Source organism: Vipera ursinii (genome assembly GCF_947247035.1).
Source record: "Vipera ursinii genome assembly, chromosome: Z".
In the NCBI taxonomy this organism is placed as follows: Eukaryota; Metazoa; Chordata; class Lepidosauria; order Squamata; family Viperidae; genus Vipera; species Vipera ursinii.
The window spans coordinates 69,692,878-69,714,213 of record NC_139517.1 but is presented as its reverse complement, the minus strand read 5'-3'; the positions used below and the strand labels follow the sequence as shown (position 1 = coordinate 69,714,213).

The 21,336-nt window shown below is 35.1% G+C and overlaps 1 protein-coding gene across 1 annotated transcript in view; it reads left to right on the top strand.

The window, feature by feature from the left end:
• Positions 1–21,336, top strand: part of ANLN (anillin, actin binding protein) — a gene marked incomplete at its 5' end in the record, with an annotated part of 43,927 nt that continues 22,591 nt past the window's right edge. The window contains 14 exons of the mRNA XM_083378278.1: positions 1–18; positions 4,641–4,794; positions 5,922–6,182; positions 7,150–7,478; positions 7,853–8,045; positions 9,950–10,140; positions 10,256–10,363; positions 10,630–10,741; positions 15,411–15,527; positions 16,304–16,533; positions 18,783–18,931; positions 19,272–19,416; positions 20,096–20,231; positions 20,972–21,151. Coding sequence (XP_083234404.1) covers positions 1–18; positions 4,641–4,794; positions 5,922–6,182; positions 7,150–7,478; positions 7,853–8,045; positions 9,950–10,140; positions 10,256–10,363; positions 10,630–10,741; positions 15,411–15,527; positions 16,304–16,533; positions 18,783–18,931; positions 19,272–19,416; positions 20,096–20,231; positions 20,972–21,151 — 2,323 coding nt within the window. The remainder of the gene's footprint in view (positions 19–4,640; positions 4,795–5,921; positions 6,183–7,149; positions 7,479–7,852; positions 8,046–9,949; positions 10,141–10,255; positions 10,364–10,629; positions 10,742–15,410; positions 15,528–16,303; positions 16,534–18,782; positions 18,932–19,271; positions 19,417–20,095; positions 20,232–20,971; positions 21,152–21,336) is intronic.

The window sequence follows — 21,336 nt, the reverse complement described above, 5'->3', positions numbered from 1 at the left end:
ATGGATCCTTTCACTGAGGTACGTGATTACCCCTACATGGTGGCTCAATGAGGTGATTTGTTAAGTGTGACCGAGGGACAAGGGAGGTGGGTAATGAGAAAGATGGGCAAATTGTACGGTGTACAGAAGAACAGTTTTAGTGGAGAAAACCGAGTTGGGAAGAGGAAACGTTGGGGTAAGAAAATATCTGCAAGCAGACAGCCGAGTTTAGAGAGCTACAAGGACTCCATATTCAATCTAGAGCAGCATATATTCGCTTCTTGAAATATGAAAGGAAATATTACCAAGAAAGGATGATAGGAAGAGAACCAGTTACTTCCCCCCCCCAAAACCTGACATGCGCGCTTACTTACAAGTAAAATCTAATAAAAGGAGATTCGGTTTCAAATAAAAGGCCGACATGCAATGCATTCATGAAATGTAATTCAGTTAATTTGTATTTAACTCACAATACTCCTGAGTATTTAGTCCAGTGTAGAATTACTGCATGAGTCTTTCAATTCCCCATTTCTAAAAAAGGTTATTTTTTTTCCTATGGGACTGCTTGATTTGTTTTAATACTAACGTACTTTCCATAAGTCTTGAATACATAACGCATAGTTGTTAATAGTTGTCATCAAGAAGGTTTTAGCAGTTTTTTTTTAAAGTAACACTCCTCACAAGCTGCGCGTTTTTCATGTCTTGACTCACCCGGAAAAAATGAATGGGTGTGGCATTCCCGAATTGCTTTTCTGTTGGCTTGTCCAGATGAAAAGCAACTCAAAAGCAAAAAAGTTGAGTTGCTACAAAAATTCACTTTAGAACTATTTTTATGTAGCTTGGAAGTTTGGAAAGTTTTCTAAGTGTACGATATTTTAAGTTTCAGAGCTAAGGCTGTAAATAGAATAAGTTGATCAACCACAAACTGGGTTTCCTTTAAAATCCCTTACATTTTAAAAATATATAATTTGGTTCTACAAAGGTTGGGTATTACTTTTAGAGCAGGGCTCAAGTAAAGTAATTAAAATTTCAGAAATTCTTATTTGTATCTCTTGTTCAAAGAGATCTGAACTCTTATCATATTAAACTTAAAATTCCCTTTGTTTTTAAATACTGCATAAAAATTAAAATTTAACAACCACTGATTATAGTCTGGTTGTCCTATAAAGTCATACAAAGGGATTAACAAACAGCTATGAAAGAATTTACTGTGTAAAAATTATAGAATAGTAATGAGCAAACACTAAATAGGCATTCCTGACAAGGGCATAAAATAACCCCTTTCCTGTTTTGTGTTTTCTGGGAGCAAGAAATTCAGCCTCTCAATAACAGTCAACTTCCTAATACAGTATTGTAGGTGGGTCAAACCAGAGTTCTCCTTTTTGGTCTATAGTCCCAGGGCAAGGTTTTTTGTATTTTATTCATAATTACTTTAATTTGGGATTAATAGATATTGAGTCTTGTTCTGTATTATTGCAAATTTGAATATAAATATTTCTAGAAGCAAAACTATTTCCCTTTTTAATTAAATAATATAGCATAATTGTTAACTCTTAATTCACTACATTAAATATGTATTATGTTTATATGGAGAAAATAAAGTTTTACAAAGTACTAAAAATCCTGATAAATGACTGAGTAGTAGTTAGATTACTGCACCTGGAATAATGAAAAAAATGGAATGCAACTGGCACATTTCCTGGAATAAAATACTTTGTTTACTTGTTGCATTGTAATATCATTTCAAATTGTTATTGGACACATGAGTCAACCTAATTTAAAGAATGTCTTAGTAAAGTTGTCCTAAAATTTTATTAAAGGTTGAAGGTAATGTGTAGCATCTTCTTTATCTTTTCAATGGGAAAATAGAATTGCATTAAAAGCATTTTAAATTGAAATTAACTGTGTTTAGTCTGGCAGTTTTATAGATTAGAAAATATACTATATGTTACCTGATTTGATTAGTTGTAAACAAGGACCTTATTGCTTTCTGAATGTGGTCCTTTGCTTGAAGAGTCCTATTTAAAATAAAAACTTCTACATGGATTATCATGTTCTTCTGTTGGCTTACATTGTTTTTTTCAGTGGCTTGGTCCCTTAAATTATGACCAAGAGCTTTTGGTCTTTCTGGTGCCAAGCATTACATGTCAAATTGCAATTCTATGGCTTTTCATGACCAGCCATCACTTTTGATGAGCTATGTTTGTGCAATGATCTCAAACAACAGGCCATTGATTTCAAGCTGAAGCAGATTTATCAATTTTACTTGGAAACACCTTTAACTATTCTACATGTCTTAAACCAATCTTTTAGGTGTTGCTCCTGACTTGCCTTCGCGGTGGCAACCCACCTAACAATTCTGAAATTTAGAAGGGCTTTATTTTGGTTAAATAAAACCATATAACAACTGCTATTGAAGGGAGATACAGAAGATCCCTTTTGATCAAATACTGTGGAGAAATAACTGAACTGATGGAGCGTGATACTTTGTACTATCCCCTGTACACAGATGCTTGCCAGGATTATTACTTCCATTCTTTTACTAAACATTGATTGTTCTAATTTGTTCTATCTTAAATTATTATTAGATTAATCTGATTTTATTTCTTTAACCACAGCTAAATATGGGATATCATTTGTACATTATGTCATAGTATAGTTTTTAATCTTTTCTGGGTATTTTAGAACATATTTCTTTTTTATCCTAATTAATTATGATTTTCTTGTTTTATTTGCTGGTCTGTGACCAAATAAGAATTGTTTGGTTGATTATTAGTTATGAATAATAATAAATAAGATCTCATCTCAAAAGTCTTGCCTTGGGGATGGCAACTTGGCAGCTCCTGCAGCCATTACCTATCTTCTGAGGGCAATCTCTGTGTACTTTCTGGCAATTAAAATATCAAAAAAGAAAAATAGTTTCAGGCTTTTTAATAGAGAAGCATACTTAATTGGTTACAGATTTAGCCCTTCTTCCTTCCTTAATCTTATTGCAGAAAAACAAATTTCAATTATATATATTTTTAAAAAGATAAGGCAAATTATAGAAACCGTACAAAAGAAAATCCAATTAAACTTGAGGGTGATGCTGAACTGCTGGCAACGAATGTTTTCACCTTGTGAAGCAAGAGATAATACAATTTAAGGCCTTAGAAACTACACCAGAGGGTATATCTGATATGTCTCTTGAGAATGTAATGGAGGACCTCTTTCCAATGGCTAAAACTTGTTGGCTGGCAAGGATACAACCTTCAACTATATGGTTCTTTCTTAATTAAGGTTAAGCTAATCTGATATAAGACTTAGTTCAGTGGTTAGAACGTCAAGCTAGAAAACAGAAAACCAAGTTCCAATCTCACTTTAGGAATGAAGTTACCTGAAGTTCCAATCTCACTTTAGGAATGAAGTTACCTGGTGTAGGAAGTCAGCCCTCCCCAGAGAGAAATTTTTTTGGGAATTATTTAAAAGACAGAATATATTTCCCTAAAGGATTGTAAAGGCAGAAACCACATACACACACCACAAGTCTCTCTGTCCCAAATATAAAACAAGTCTGAAGAAATGCAGATGTGATAATCTTGTCAGAAAGACTGGAGTCAGGAAACTGGATTTAGGAAGAAAGATCCCTAGAATCACCAAAAATCTAAGAGCCACAGCCCTAGGGAAGCAGGATTTGATTTTTGGGACATAATAGGATTAACCCCCCACCATCAGAATATCAGAAAGGCACATTCAGACTCAGGTCAATGTTCATGCCACAGGAACAACTAAACAAAAGGCTCCAGAGGGTATAAAAACCCACTCCCTACATGTGCTCGCTCTCTTTTCTTCCAGAGCCATCTTTCTGTCTGGCTCTCCTCTTCAATAAACTGCAACCTTCTTTCTAAAGCCGTCGCCATGTTGTTTATTCCTGGGTTGGACTGAACCATGATGAAGACTTTTCCCTCAACACCGGGCAATCTTAGGCCAACCACTCTCTCTCAGCCCTAGAAAGGAGGCAATGGCAAACCACTTCCAAAAAATCATGCTAGGAGTTGAAAACTGACTTGAAATCACTAAAAATAAAAATCTTATAATAGTGTGGCATGTTTATATAATATCATTGCATTAGTATTATTTAAACAATAGGGTTCATATGATTTACAGATATATCTACGCATATTTTTAATTTAAATTTAAACATTGCTTTGATCACTCAAAACTTGTGAAATATTTGATATTATTTACTATATTCTGCACTTCAGTTAACTGAATAATAAAACAGAATAAATTTAGCACCTAAGTAATCTCCCTTTTTTCATCAAAATCTGAAAAAAATATAAGTTAATCATCATTTAGCGACCACAACAGATTGGAAATTTGGTTGTTAAAGCAAAATCGCATTTATGATATTATTTCAGCTTTCCTTTCCTTTACAGATATACAAAGGTACAAATAGAATTGTTGCAAAATTACTTTTTCATTACTGTAGTAACTATCAACAGTTGCCAAACAAGGTACTTGCTAAATGAGAACCACGTGTATTCCAGTTGATAGATCTCATTGTATTCCTCATTGGACAAAAACCATAGTTTTGCTACTAATAAATAAAACTATTTTATACAAAATCACTATAGTTGCTAGGAAATATTTACTTGTGATCATCGTTATGAACATTTTAGAAACTGTTAGAACGAACTCGTGCCAGGAGGGAGAATTTACAGAAGCTGATGGCTGGGCGTCCCACAGCAGGAGTACGGAGTATGGCTCAAACAAAAAGAAATAGAGAACCTTTATCAGAAGCTGGTAATCAGTCACTTCAGTCTAATAAAGAAGGTATTTTTCACCACAATGTTTTAAAATTTTGCCAACTCTTAAACCATACTTGCCTTATATTAAAATGTCATAAATTAAATAAGGAGAAGGAGTATGCATTACAGGTTGTTGTGAGTATCCTTTATATTATACTAAAAGTGAATGCAATTACAATTTTAAATTTATTTTTAAATTTGATTTAATCCCAAATCATGTATTTGAGGAGTTATATGATTCACATTACTTATAAGCCGAATAATTAATTGATTATGAAACTCAGGTTTTAAAACATCCAGGTTTTCCCACAGCTCTTCTGTTTTTGATGTGTGCCCAAATTTAGATCTGGATTTAGAAAGTCAAATCTTTTATCGATGATCAGTGGACATCAATGACTAATGAAAAGCCATTTTTTTCTACCCGGTATAAAGGGTTAAAATAGCAGGAGCTGCTTAACAGGATAAGCTTATTAAATTAATTATGATTTTTTTAAAAAATGAACTCACAAAGTTGTAAGATGAAATTTCAAAAAAAAAATGATCTGCCCTGTCATTTCTAATGATTGGATCAGATTTTCTTTTTTTACAAAAGTAATGTTTGTTGTGCAAGGCGATCAAACTGGTCAGTCCTAGAGGAGATCAACCCTGACTGCTCTTTAGAAGGCCAGATCCTGAAGCTAAAACTCAAATACTTTGGCCACCTAATGAGGAGGAAGGACTCACTGGAGAAGAGCCTAATACTGGGAAAGATTAAGGGCAATAGAAGAAGGGGACGACAGAGAATGAGGTGGCTGGATGGAGTACTGAAGCAGTAGGTGTGAGCTTAAATGGACTCCAGAAGATGGTAGAGGACAGGAAAGCCTGGAGGAACGTTGTCCATAGAGTCGCGATGGGTCGGACACGACTTCGCAACTAACAACAACAATGTTTGTTGTGGATTCCAAACCCTCCCTAATAAACTTCGGGGGGCGGGGGGGAGGTGTTATTGGCAAAATGATAGATATCATAAGCCACTTATAGCCAAGAAGCCTGTAAACAGATCTTATATTCTGCTTTGAGAAATCTGAATTTATTTTTAACTTAATGCTGCATTCACTGCTATTCCAGTTACGAACATATTCTATTTGTCTTTTTTCCCCAAAATTTCTATAGCAAAGCCAAGTGCAAAGCCATCACCATCCAAAAGACATTGTTCAGACAGTGCAGAAATTCCAGTTTCTAATTCAGAGAATATGCATCCAGTTAATTTACCCTCAGTAAACTCAGTTGTTCCTGAAATGACTCCTACCTCTCAGCTTGCTGGTTCATCCTCAGAAACTGAAGAACACAACACTACATCTGAACTGACTTCTGTTAGCTCAGTTAAAACACGTATGCAGAAGTTGGCAGAACAGCGACGCTGCTGGGATAATGGTATGTATTTCATGCTAAGACACTGAAAACTAAACATGCAATGATATGTGCAAGCAAATACTGTGTGGAAAATCTGTGCATGAAACTTTCAAAATTATATTTAGCTTGGCTACAAAGTACTGTCCTACAGAGGAAAAAAAAATAATCTGACTAACAGACATGATTGCAAATGTTTAGCAAGTCTGCCAATGTCAGTTAGAAAACCAGAGTTACGTGTGTGAGCCAGTGCTTTGTTTTGACACAATTGTTACTTGACTTAGAGAAATAATTCTGCTTTGTACCATTGGGATTGGTCCTGTATACAGGTAGTCCTCACTGCTCCACTATTCTAGAAAGCTTGGGCATTCTTCTTGCCCAACCATGCAGGTCCACTTATCTTCCTTTTTTATTCTGCTGACAGTCACATCAACTGATGTGATGTGCAGCTGCTGTAGAAAACTACAGCTGAGAGATGAGCAGCAGCCCTAGCAATGCTTCCAAAGTCTAGAAAGACCTCAGAAACATCATAAAATGAGCACCAGCACTATTTCTTTTCTGAGTGAAATAAGAATGAAGGAAAGAAGACTCCAATTAGTTTTAATTACCTTTGTGAGGGATTGGGAGGTAGAAACTGGTGGCATGGAAATACTCTCAGAAAGATTGTTCCACGAATTATTATAGATTTGTGTAATAGCTAAGGATAAATCTCTGTTTGAAATTTATTTCTACTATATTCAGTTTTGAATACCCCAAGTCTTTTTATATTAAGTATGTTTTGGAAGTGTCAGAGTTCTGTAATAGATGGGCTTTCTTTTGTCTGTTTTATGGGGAGGGCAAGAAGGACAGGGTAATCTGCTCTCCTTTGGATGGTGTGTTTTTTCTTTGCAATTAACTGAAAAGAAGGATGCATCTAAATGTATATACTCTGATTTCAGAAAGTTTGACATCTCTTCATATTTTAAATGTGCTTTATTGTTTCAATTTTCAGATTTGCCTGAAAGCATTTCCACAACACCTTTGTTATCAAAAGAATGTGTCATTTCTCCACCCAAACAACTTAATGCAATAACTGATACACCAATAGGAAGAAGGGGCCGTCTAGCTAACCTTGCTGCTACAATTGGCTCCTGGGAAAATGATCTAAGCCATCCATCTGCAAAGCAAAACAATACACAAGAACAGCCTGGTACTACTTGTTTTTCCAAATTGTCCACTACAAGTGGAGCATCTGTTAGAATCAATAGTGGTAGTGTGAAGCAGGATGCTACATCCTGTTCACAAAGGGCTGTGGATAAGTCAGCAATCTCTGGGATATTGGTAAGTTATATTTTAATGTTGTATATTTCCTATATAGACTGCTAAAATGAAGGTAAACAATACTGGATTGTAATTCAAACCATGCTTAAAAGGGAATACATTTCTTTAAAAAGTGAGATTTATAAGAATCTTAATAAATGGTAAGTACTTTACACTAAATTTGATAGAAGGTGCTTTCACAGACAACTGTTCACATTATACTATGGAAAAGAAAAGTCAGGGAAATAGTAAACTACTAATAGAATAGTTAAAAATTTTGGTTTTGGATTAGTGCTTTCACAGAAGAATTATATCTGGAAACTTTTATAAACAATAAAAATGTTTAGAATAATTTTAGTAGTCATTTTAAACATATATTTCCCCATTTAAACTAGGGCGGAACAAATAGTTCTGTAACACAAGTTTCAGGAGTTACTAGCAGCCATTTTAAAGAAACTGAGGTACCAAATCTAAAAGAAAAGGGCAATCTTAACCTAACACCAAAATCTCAAGAAATTCCTGCCAAAGAAGAGCAAATACAAGAAACACCCAAACAAGTTGATTACAAAGATAAACCCAACACACCAGGTAAAAAAATGCTTCTATCTTTTTAGTGTTTTTTATAGCATTAACTAAGTACTTCTATGCAAAGTATGCTTGAGTGTTACTTCTGTTGATTCTAGCATTCCATGTGATTTAGTATTTATCCTGTTATTTATAGAATTCTTAGTGCAATTTTTTAAAATGGCTATTGAGCATTTCCACTAAGTACATAAAACCAATCACATGTTAAGCAGGGGCAAACTCCTTTTCAGGAAGTGATTTGAAGTTAAGTTTGATTGTGCTGATTAAAACATACAGGTGAAAATCTGCAATCCGATATAAAGAATGGCTTTAGCATATTCCCCTAAAATGCAGTGCAAAATAATATCTCTGGACAATATTATTTATAATTTCAACATTAAATATACTTAATTCTACAAATCATACACACTTCATTTTGAAACATACACATTCTATATGTTTAATATAATTTTAAAATATTTGTATTGGCCACAATCCAGTTTGGTGTAGTGGTTAAGATGCTGGCTTAGAAACCAGAAGACTGAATTCTTGTCTCAGTTTAAGAATGAAAGGCAGTTGGGCAATTTTGGGTCAATCAGTCTCAGTCCAGCCCACCTCATGGAGATGTTTGATGGGGAAAATAGGAAGATGAAGGAGTATTATATATATGTTTGCCACCTTGAGTTACTTACAAGGTTATAAAGGCAAGATAAAAATAATAATGTTATAATATCCACAAAATGTGCACTAGAGTGGCAGAGCAGGAAGCTATGAAGTGAAGTTGCAAGATAGTTGAGATAAAAACTTCTCTTCTAGACATATTAATAGAACTCTTACTGTCTTGACTCAACCCAAGTAAGCTAGTAATTTTTTTAAATTAGTTTTTGTGTATTTTGGAGCCATATGCTACATGATTGCAGTATGATGCTAATAGTCATTAACAGTACTGATATTTTATAAATATGATTTATAAATATGAAGCCATTATATATGTGTGTGTGTGTGTGTGTGTATGTATGCATGCATGTATAAAAGGTAAAGGCTCCCCCACACATGCGTGCTAGTCGTTTCCAACTCTAGGGTGTTCATCTCTGTTTCAAAGCCAAAGAGCCAGCGCTTGTCCGAGGACGTCTCTGTGGTCATGTGGCCGGCATGACTAGACTCCAAAGGCACACGGAACGCTGTTACCTTCCCACCGTAGTGGTCCCTATTTTTCTACTTGCATTTTTACGTGCTTTCGAACTGCTAGGTTGGCAGAAGCTGGGACGAGTAACAGGCGCTCACTCTGTTATGCGGCACACGCCAAACTGCCGACCATCTGATCGACAAGCTCAGCATCCTAACCCACTGAGCCACCGCGTCCCTATATACACACACATGGACACGGGTTTCTGACAAAGTAAATGGAGATTCATTAAATGACTACATGATTTGCTTAATAACCATGCAAAAATATTATAAAAATTGTGTATGACTTACTTAAAATCACTTCACTTAGTGATGAAGGTTCCATTCCTAATCAGTGTACCTGGAAGACTACCAGTCTGTTTTTCAAGTTTTAAAATAGCTTTTATAGTAATTTTTGATAGCCAAGAATTTAGTACTGGATAAAACTAGTTCTCTTGAACTACATATGAAATAGTTGGAAAACATTTGTACTCACATGTTTATTATCATGATCTGTTCAAAAGACCATGGAGTTTAATGAAGGATTTGCACAGCTTGGTCCCAGTGTTTTTATGTTTAAAAACATACTGTTTGGTATACAATTAAGTTGCAAAATGTGTATTATATGCATATAATTTTTATGGTTTAGTGAAGTCTTAGTTAAGTTGTTATAGTTTATATTTCCATTTATGGCCTTTAGTTATTCTTTCTTGGTGATAAAGAATCTTAACTTTTTAACAAAGAAAAATCAATTATTATAGGAGGTTCAAGCATTAAGTCTTTTCTGGAACGTTTTGGGGACCATTGCCAGGAGTATACTACACCAAGTTCTGCTATTGCAGGAGGGTACAGAACTCCAGTTATCACTCCAAACACAAAGACAATCCAAGAAAGACTCTTTAGGCAGAATGAAGCGTCTTCAGCGTCCAGTCTAGCCCAGCAGCTCAAACAAGTATGTACTTAAAATAACTTTGTATTTGAGATAATGTGTATTGATCAGTCTTTGACACTGGATATCTACTGGAGAAATGTTCACATTACATTTATTTTTTCCTTGGTTTATTCAGGAACGTGAAAGAGAACTTGAATGTATACGAGGTCGCTTTGACTGGAACACTTTGTGGAGTGCTGAAAAAGGAGAACAGCCCAAGAAAAAGCCTCCAGAGATAAAATTAGTATGATGTTAAAATCTATTTTAAGAAAAGCACAGTACCATTTTCTTTTTTAAAAGATATAAATAAAGCATTGTGATTAGTCTACAGTGCTAAAGTTTTCATACACCCTTTATATGGGACCTTGCATGAGTGTGTATGTATATTGAGAGATTACACAAATATGTCAATAGAGTATGATTTTTATTTTATTATGCATATATCTCCATATGCATTTCAGCTCGTTAATGTGGCTAAATATATTTCTCCCCCCCCCCCCCCGCTCCCAGGAGAAACCTACGAATGCTGATCTAAAGCATTTCTCAAGTACAGATGCCAATTCCCAGTTAGTAGGAAAAAAGTTCAGAAAACCTGAAAGAGTTGTAAAAAACACATATCCAGGTGAGAATAATTTACCTTCAAATTACATGTCAGTAGAAGTTAGCACATGCAAAAATTATTTATTTAAGAGATGCTTAAATAAAATTGTTTTTATATTTCTAGTCATCTATTTAGATTTTTTTGTTTATGTGTGAGAAGAAAGAATATTTAGTATGGCAATTGATAATATGTGTTGAGATATTTTCTGTAGATGAATAAATACTAGGTAGTCATGAAAAATTACTGAAGAACGTAAATGTAATCAGATCAGTTTATTGCAGTCTTAAGGCCAGGTACAGTAAAATATCTGTAATAATAGCGTAACTGTTACATATTTTCATATATATAAAACAGAAAAATATAATAGGATCTAAAATAATTAAAAACAGATAAAATAAAACAGAAATGTAATATAGGAAGTTCCAAACATAATTACAGATAGTCCTCCACTTACAACCACAACTGAGCCCAAAATTTATGTTGCTAAGCAAGAGATTGGTAAGTAGGTTTTGTGCCATTTTATGACCTTTCTTGCCACAGATGTTAAGTGAATCACTGCAGTTAAGTTAGAAACACAGTTATTAAATGAATCAGGCTTCCCAATTGACTTTACTTGTCAGAAGGTCACAAAAACTGACCATATGACCCCACGACACTGCAGTCAAATACATGCCAGTTGCCAAGAGTCTGAATTTTGATCGTGTGAACATGGGGATTCTGCAATGGTCATAATGTGAAAAATGGTCATAAGTCACTTTTTTCAATGCTGTTGTAACTTCAAATGGTCAGTAAATGAATGGTTGTAAATCAAGACTACCTATAATGGTGCAGCAGCATACTGTACAGATGGTGATGTAATACTGGATGACTTGAGAAGATATTTCTGAGTCTGTCTCAAAGAAATAGTATTAAGTAGAAACCATACTCCCTATCTGGAAATTCCTTCAGTATCGGATAAATGAAGGTCTATTTAGAATCCTTATAGAGAGCAGCATAGTAGAATATGACAGAGTTTCTACTGAGCTATCACAGTATGACTATAACCAAAAATATGTAGAAATATCTTAAAATGTAAAAAAGTACTGAGGATAATGTATCTAACTTGTCTAAAGTGAAAGCCTTATTTCAGAATTGTACTGGATGATAAATAAGATGCTAGAATGAAATCTCTCAGTACAGTTGTTCTCGACTTAACGACCATAATTGAGCCCAAAATTTCCATTGCTTAGCCAGACATCTGTTAAGTGAGTAGTGCCCCATTTTATGACCTTTTTTGTCACAGTTGTTAAATTAATCATTGGAGTTGTAAAGTGAAACAATCAATTGTTATAGGAATCTGGCTTTCTCCATTGACTTTGCTTGTTGGAAATCAGCTGGGGATGTTACAAAAGGTGATTATGTGACTCCAGGACAGTTCAACTGTCATAAATACATGCCAGTTGCCAAGCACCCAAATTTTGATCACGTGACCATTGAGATCTGCAATGGTCGTAAGTGTGAAAACCGGTCATAAATCAGTTTTCAGTGCCATTGTAACTTCAAACAAATGGTTGTAAGTCAATTACCTGTAAATACATTTGCTCTAGAGCTTTTTAAAGCCATTATGATTTAAAACAATCTCTTAAGTACAAATGGCATCAAACTTGTAGGAAGTAAAATTGACGTTAACGAAAGATACTAAGAAACCATGTTCTAGAGTCCAACACTAAATCAGTCTCTACACATAAGATGACATTTTTGATACTTTTGAGGTCTTTAGTATCAATAGTATCAATTATTTTGAATAATTTTAAGACCATTAAGCTTTGCAAAGGGCAAATTTGGAAGCCATGAGGAAACGGACTATTTTACTTTGGAAAACATAGCTCCTTTTCATGATAAAATCTTGAGCATTCCAGGGTAAAGAAGCATGGAACTGCATTCCAAGATATTTATAGATAACTGCATGCTCAGTTTGAGTACCATTTATTTGCAATTTGTGAATTTTATGATAGCCTTGGGCAAACTAAAGCAGGGGTCCCAACTCCCAGTCCCTGGACTAAGTAGCGGTCTGTGGCATGCCAGCAACTGATCCACAGAAACAAAGCCCCATCTGTGGTATGCAGACAGCACACAAAAACATGCATTCTCCAGGCCGCAGAAAAAACTTTCTCTACAGAACTGGTCCCTGGTGCCCAAAAGGTTGGGGACCTCTGCTCTAAAGTGTTCGTTTTCTGATAATATATTGATAGCATTTTTTTATACAGAATAAAATGTGTAAAGTAATAGTGTTCTAAGTGCTTTTCTCATTCTCACTTGTGAAATAGACATAACATTGTAATGCTGGAAACAAATGATTAGTTAAAATAGATATGTGACTAGCTGAAACAGCAAGTGCTTGGATTATTGGATTTAAATAAGATTAAAAAGTAGTGACGTGAGTTGTTAACTGCTTCCTGAACTTGGTGGTTTTCTTGGAGATGTTTCATTACTAAATTGGGTAACCTCATCAGTGCTGATAATATTATTTAGTTTGGCAATTAAATTTCTGCAATAAAAACTCCAAGCACCAAGAACCCCACAGAGCTACAAATATTCTCTAAGTGAAGTTAATAAGCAACATTTGAAAAAAGTACCGTATTTTCTGGCGTATAAGATGACTTTTTAACCCATGCAAATCACCTCAAAAGTTGGGGGGTCGTCTTATACGCCCAATCGCCTTATACGCCGGAAAATCAGTGGGTGGCGTCTGGCGGGAGCCGGCAGGGCAGTCCTGCGCACGTGCGCACTCCCCGGCTGCTCCTTAGCAGCCGGGGAGTGCGCGTGTGTGCAGGACTGCCCTGCCGACTCCCGTCTGACGCTCTTCCCTCTTGAGGCAGCTGCTGCCTCAGGAGGGAAGAGCCGGCTCGCTCTTCCCTCTTGAGGCAGCAGCTGCCTCAAGAGGGAAGAGCGTGGAGCCGGCAGGGAAGTCCTGCTCCCGTGTGATGCTGCGCTTCCGCCGGGCGGTGCTGGCCGAGACGAGCCAGCAGGCAGCCGCCGTGAGCATGGCGCTGAGGGGCAGCAGCCCCATGCACAGCAGCAGCAGCCGGCTCAGCAACAGGTCCGAGCGCGGGAGCCGCACCACCAGGCTGCCCAGGAAAAGCAGCCACACCGAGAGGCTGCACGCCCAGTCCAGCTCCATGAGGGGCAGGGCGGGAAGCCGGCCGGGAAGAGGGACCGGGAGCCCGGGCCGAGCACGCCTCGGCCGACGGTGAGAGGGAAGCGGCACATGAAAAAGAGGCTGCGGGCGGAGCTGCCCCACCCTGCGCCGAATGGAAGAAGTTCAAGGCCTGGGGGGGGAAGCAGGAGGGGCGCCGGCCATGGTGGGGTGGCGGCTGCCCTCCGGCGCTGCCTGCCGCCCGGGAAACGCTGCATCTCGGGGGCCAGCAGAAGCGCGGGAGCAGTGAGAGGGCCAGCGGGGCCAGTCGGGCCTTCACCTCCTCTGTGACGGACAGGGAGGGCAGGGCATGTAAGTATTTTCCGGTGTATAAGACAAAAAACCTTGAAAAACTTCTTAAAAGTAGGGGGTCGTCTTATACGCCGGGTCGTCGTATACGCTGGAAAATACGGTACTGAACAAGTAAGAACAGCCTTTAATCAATAGTAGACTCTTGAACTGTCTGACACAGTCTCCCTTCATATTATCTGAAGTTGGCTTAAAATCAACAAAAGTTGCAAAAATAGAACTATGAGGAGTTGCAGAATATTTCCTGCCAGATTATGAAATACCAAACAGTGATCTAATGCTGATCATTCCCTCTAAATCCAGTTTATCCTTCAGTTATGTTTTCATTTTGTACCGAAACCACTAATTTTAGATATAAAAATATGGCATAAAGTTTACTTGGTGTGATTAATAAACTAATAGGCCTGTCATTTTTAGGATCAAGTTTATTTCCTTTATTTTTGTAATGGTAGAATAATAGTCTGATTACAATCAGATGGAAATTGGCTTGTGACATAATAGACCTGTTATTATGGCCAGAACTGGCGACCAGCAATCTTTGTTTTTCCTGATTAATTCTGAAGGGATTAAATCACAATTATGCAATAAGATATTTAACCTCAGTTATAAACACTGCGTGACATCATTATGAAAGGAAATGACATATGAAATTACAGCATTGAAAGATGTTTCAGAAGTGATCTATTTATTTGTAAATATTTGTGTGATAAACCTAAAGTTATCCATCTATAAGGTACCAATTAAGTGTGAAAACTGAGTGATAGCTGCACTTTTAACCTTACCATTTATCTGTTTGGTACAAGAAATCAGAATAGGGTTTCCCTGACAATTTCATATGTGTAATATTTTTAATACTAAAATAGGTGACATTTATATACTTTGGATGTTTGGTTATTTGTATACTTCATTTATATGCTTATCCATATACTTAAAAATGCTTATATACTTTGGTTGTTTGGTTTGAATGTTTTTCAAAATTGCTCAACAGAATAAATCAACTTTTTATGTACGTTCTTCCAAAGTAAATATTGCCTGATTAAGAAAAGGTAATGCTCCAGAAAGTTTCCATTCCCAATTTCTGCTGATATTGCTTATGGTAAATTGGCATGGTATTTCTTTTAATGATTATTTCAGAAGTTTTATCTTTTTTTAAAAAAATAAAAAAACTAGTTATTTTTCCTGAATTGCTTTCTTGGAAAATTTTAGGTCCTTCAGAAAGCGAAAAGAGAGAAGAACTCAGTCCTCTGAAAGTTTGCTCACCAAAAACTCTTGTAAAAGCAGCTTCTAACACGAAACTTGAGCAAGTTCCTAATAAACAAAACGGTTTGTTTTTCTTAATTCTATATCCTGATTTGGTTGTATTACATAATCTTCCTAGTTCAGATACTAGTTCAGACTCCTGTCTGTTACTGATAATAAAAGAAATTGGTGGATAACTAAAACAGATATGAAATTCTATTTAATATTTTTTTAAAAAAATCACTTCGCATCCAAACTGATGCTGTAGTAAAAAAAATAACATGGAAGCAAAAACTGCTGATAACAAATTCATACTGTAGTTAATTAGCAGAAATTAATATTGAACCTGTCAACAACTGCAGGGAGAATATTATCCCTGCTAATATTATTTTACTGTTAAGGGTAAGTTGCTGGATGGTTGCAATTATACATTATGTGCTTTGGTAGATTTTGCTTTGTGAACCTAACTATTTTATCTTAATAAAAAGAGCTTAGTCTTGTTTTTAAGCGAACAAATATTTGTTTCAAGAAAATTGAGTTTTTTTTAAAAAAAATAATTGGACTTGAACATTAATAAGACTACATTGTTAAGGGAAAGAAAAAACAATGAACTGTGCAAGCAAATTGCTAAAACATGACACTTTTACCTTAAGGATGGAAATAATTACTTGTGATTATTATATTTGCATTATACAAGTATAAATAGGATTGCAACATGTGTTGTTATGGCTTTTTTCTTTGTCATATTCTTTCACTTTCTTGTTAGAGTAATTTATGTTTACATTTTTTCCTCTTCTCATTGATAAAGTATGTATTTCCATCATTATTCGGTGTTAAAACCTTTTGCTCTCACTGTCCAGGTAAAGAAGAGGAAACTGAGATAAATGATGAGATGAATAGCACAAAGGTAATAAGTGACATCTTTGATGAAGTCCTTCATGAAGATGGGCCTGACATAGAGAAACTTAAAAAAGAAATGAGTATAACTTTAGAAGCTGAAAGTGATGATGAACAGGAAGAGACACTGAATATTTCATCAATGTCTCTCTTAACACCTTTAACAGAGGCTGTTGCTGTTGCAAGTCCAGAGGTAAGAGTAAATTCTAAATATAGTAATGTTACTTCTTATACATCTAGCAGGGCTGGGTAGGTTTTCAAAAACTTGAGAAAATATATCAAACTTTTAATGTTTCCAGTTGGATATTTCCTTTTTAAAAAAATATTTTATTAGTTTTCCAATATTTACAATAATATATTTAAAAAGCAATGTGGTATCCGAGTTACAATAGCTCCATTTCAGACAAATACAAATCACGTTATTTATAACCAATACTTCCTCTCTCTTTTTTCTTCGATATATACTATCTCTTATCTAAATTAACATATTTTTTTATTACTATACATCAATCATTTAATAGTTTATTTTATTTTATTTTTTGGATATATATATATATATATATATATATATATATATATATATATATATATATATATATATATATATCTATCCATCAATCTTTTAGTATATTTCATATTTTAACATTTCATCTTTAAGACATCAAACACCTTATCTATTTTTTCTAGCTTTAATTTTACATTGATATTAAAATTAAAACGTTTAAGATTTCTCAATTTCATATTACTAAATAACCTCTTTTTCCTTTATACAATTCTCTTCAATACCTAGTAATGTCCAGTTCTCATTTATCTCATTTCCATATCTATATCAGTTATACAATATTTAAAATAGTAGTCATTAAGATACAAATCGCAAGGAGAAAAAGAAAGAAAAAGAAGAAAGAAAAAGGAAAGAGGAGGACAATAAAATATTCTTGTTTCTCATTTATAGTTTCCACACATTAAAAATTAACCAAAATTTGTTCCATTTTAACATTCAATACATCCTTCATGTCTCTGCATCCAAATATATTAGTTACATTCTATCATTCTTAGCATATATACATCTTAACCCATATCATTTAGAAAAACTCAATATTTCAATGTTGATATTCATACATTTGTATTTTATTTTTTATTTTTATTATTTTTTTATTAGTTAATCAATATTTTTATCTACTCATCAAAACATCCTCGTAATCCCAATACCATCCTGTCTATTTTAATATTATCTATTTCAGGCCTTTTAAAAATGTTCATATTTCTTCAATCTTATTATTGCTTTCTTCCTTTCCTTTCTTCATTTTGCACTTCTTTGCTTCAGGGTCATCAAAGCATTCTTGTATTACTATATCATATTGAAGTGGACCCCTAGTCTCCACCTTTAAAGAATTAAAGAATCTGCCAACAGCACCACATCTTATTATTTTCACCTCTAGATAAAATTGTCCTGGTCCAAATAAACTTCCTTCCATATTTTCTCCCTCACCATCTTCAAAAACCTGTATTTGTTGACTGTGTAATTCTTCTGCCAATGTATTTAATTGTTCAATTTCTTCTATTGAGTTCTGTCCCAGTAAAATATTAGTTGTAGTCACAGTCTGAGTTTGTTTCATCGAGATGCTTTCTAATTCTTTCCCAAAAGCTCTTATTTCATCACCAGCTGTAGAAAGGAGCTGATAAGTTTGGTAAGATATTTCCCACAGAGTATGAATTTGTTTTTGAAACTTCCATTGTAAACTTTCACATCTGATGTTCAAGGTTACTCTTTATCTTGTTTTCTTAAATATTTTCTTGGTTTTTTGTTTTTTTTAAAGAGAAAGTCAAAATTGCAATTTCAAATTTAGCCACTGGGTGTCCCCCAAGTACTTTAAGAGTTCTTTTCTTTTGTTATTTCTTTCTTAAACGTTCTTTTGTTTCCAAAAAAACACCCCTGAGTTTGTTCGCCGCCTTCCAAAGGGAGGGTTAAATTCCCCCTCCCTCTCCACATGGGGGAAAGTACTTAGCAGCTTAATTAGATGAAAAGAAGATGATTAAGGTACAAGAGAGGAATCTTACCCTCGTCTCTTCCATGCTGCTTTAATGTTGCCTGATAGTAGGTTTGACTTAGGCTGTCTGCAGCCTAGGAGCTGGCCATATTCCTATGGTCAGTCTTTCGTCTGCCGGTACAAAGGGAATGCAGGCACTAACGAGGGGGTTGCTGTCCCCCCGCATTTCTGCAAAAGCCCCTTCTGTTTGGACACCCCTCCAGGGTGACTCTTGGTCCTTTTCGGACCCCCCCAGTGATGCGAATCTGGACGTGGAAGACGGGAGCCATTTTCCAGGCGTCCATTTACGGCTGTCGGCAAACCAGAAGCCTGCAGTTGGATATTTCCTACAGTAACAGCTTTTACAAAATGTCTTAATGCTTTTAGAATGATCAAGTATGTTTCCCTCTTTCAGATTTTTGCTTCTCCTAGTAAGTCAATTGCTGAAGAAAGTACTGCAAGTGATGAAAGTCCAAAGTCCATCAGATTCCAGAGAATGTCTGTTTGCAGAACTGAATCCGGAAGGAGCATTGTATCTTTATCAGAAGAACATAATCTTTATAGGTATTTTCTATGTAGAAGATCTAGTAGAATCATGGCTCATTTGGGGGAAATGATGGTAAAATTAGCTAAAGGAACTAACAAAGATTTATTTGTAGCCCAGCCTAATCAAAACTTACTCTTGGATAAATGAATATGGGGAAATAAGGGCAGCACTCTGCTTCCTGAAGTCATGGAAGAAACGTGAGTGTGTAGAGAAACTTAAATCTACCAAACATTAGGTATCTTATACAAAGCAATCTAATTTATCACAAGCACCTATCCTTGATTATCAAGGAATGGAATAAAATAAGTCAAATACTCTTACTGCATTTTCTAAAACTAGATTTTTCCCCCCTTGAAGTATTGATGCCTATCGATCCCAGAGATTTAAAGAAACTGATCGTCCATCAATAAAACAAGTAATTGTTCGCAAAGAAGATGTATCTTCCAGGCTTGAAGAGAAGAGAAATGGAAATGATGAAATTAACATTAAACAGAAGTTACAGGTAGTTAGAATCCCACTTTCCAATTAATATGAGAAGAAAGTATACAGTATATGAAACTTTTTAATTGTATTCTTAATCATTGTTAGGTGATGTAGCTTTATGATGCAGTTTTGTGTCTGCACTTGATAAACATTAGCACCTCTTGTGTGGTGAGCATTTCTTTAAAGCTAAGAATCATCTTTAGTATCTACCTGAGGGTTGTGATCAGTGATGGCAAGATACCACTGGAATGATGGGACTGAAAAGTCTTGTCTTCAATTTAATTTATGGGGATCTAAGGAGTAAACTATATAGAACCTTAAAGTTCCCATGTTCCCTGTTAACTATTGCCATAACTCCCAGCTTCATTTTCTTTAAGAGATGAAATTGTTAATTTAAACTGTTATTTGATCCTTTCTATCTCCAAAAAAGGCCCACTTGCTTATTTGTGTGTGTGTGTTTGTGTGGTGGGAAGGGGATGGGAGGGGAGGGGATGAAGGAATGTAGGTACAGAGTACAGTGCAGTATAATAATGTATACTACAATACCTGTGTAAATATTCAAGACTTCTCGGTATATACTATATTTCTTCTGTCTTAAATCATAGGGTCTATTTTTCTTCATAGAAAGGGCCATTTATTTTTTAATCACAAAACTTTTTTTGTTAGGGTAATTACTATCTAATTCCAACTATATTTAGGAGCTGAATAATGAAATTAATATGCAACAAACTGTCATACATCAAACAAGCCAGGCTCTTAACTGCTGCGTTGATGAGGACCATGGGAGAGGATCACAAGAAGAAGCAGAAGCTGAAAGGCTACTTCTTATTGCAAGTATGATGCTTAGTTTATTTATCACTGGATTTGCAGAGAATGTTATTCAGGATGCTATATATTTTATAACCAATATGATTATTTTTAAGTATCCATATTATATTAATGGAATTACTTAATGTATTTCCTATAGTCAATATATTTATATCTTTCCTCTTTCGTTGTTCTGAATACAGCAGCAATTATTGAAAATCATTGTCAATGTGCAACCTTACTTGTTTTCTTCTTTTTAAGTAAGTGAAGCTTTCATATTCAGAGATATAACCTACTATGTTATTGTCTGAAAAAAAGAGGAACAAAGCCTTTCCTTGGGGGGTAGTTACTGAAGCTACCTAACTGACTGATTTTGTGCTGGGTTATATGATTTCATAAAGGATACAGAAAATGCTTCTATATGAACTATTTCAAACATGAAACTTCATTAAAGTTCCAATTTCAAAGATTTGCCTAAACATGGAATGGGTTATTTTGAGCTTTCTGAAAATAAATTCATTCAAACAGCATTCTGTACTCAAAGCTGTTCCAAGTAGAGAAACTTGAAATATTGAAAACAGCCATTTTTTCTCTTGAAACATGTTCACCATCAAAATGGTTCAAATAAAAATTTGAACACCACTAGTTTTGATCCATTAAGGAACTTCTGTAAAATAGATATGTTTCCTGGTAAATGGTTATTATTTAATGAAAATAATTGATAATTATAAAGGAAAGTTGTTTCAATTCTTTTAACTTTTTTCAAGCTGAAAAAAGAACAGCATTATTGGAAGAGTTAAACAAGCTTAAAAATAAAGGACCTCAGAGTAAGAAGATAAAAGCTGATTCTACAATTTCTAGAGTTTCACCTTCCAAAGGATCTGTCAGTCTGTCAGAAATGCGACTACCTTTAAAAGCAGATTTTATATGCAATATCCAGAAAGCAGGTAATATTCTTGTTTTTTTATGATAGTTGTAAGGCTTGGCACTATCACTCAGGACTATGAGGCAGCTCACTTGAGTCTGCAATTTGTAACAGTATAGCTAGTATAGAACTTACTTTAAAAAATATTTGCAGTTTACTTATATATTACTTCTGGAGTACATGTATAGATGGACTTTGTGATTTATC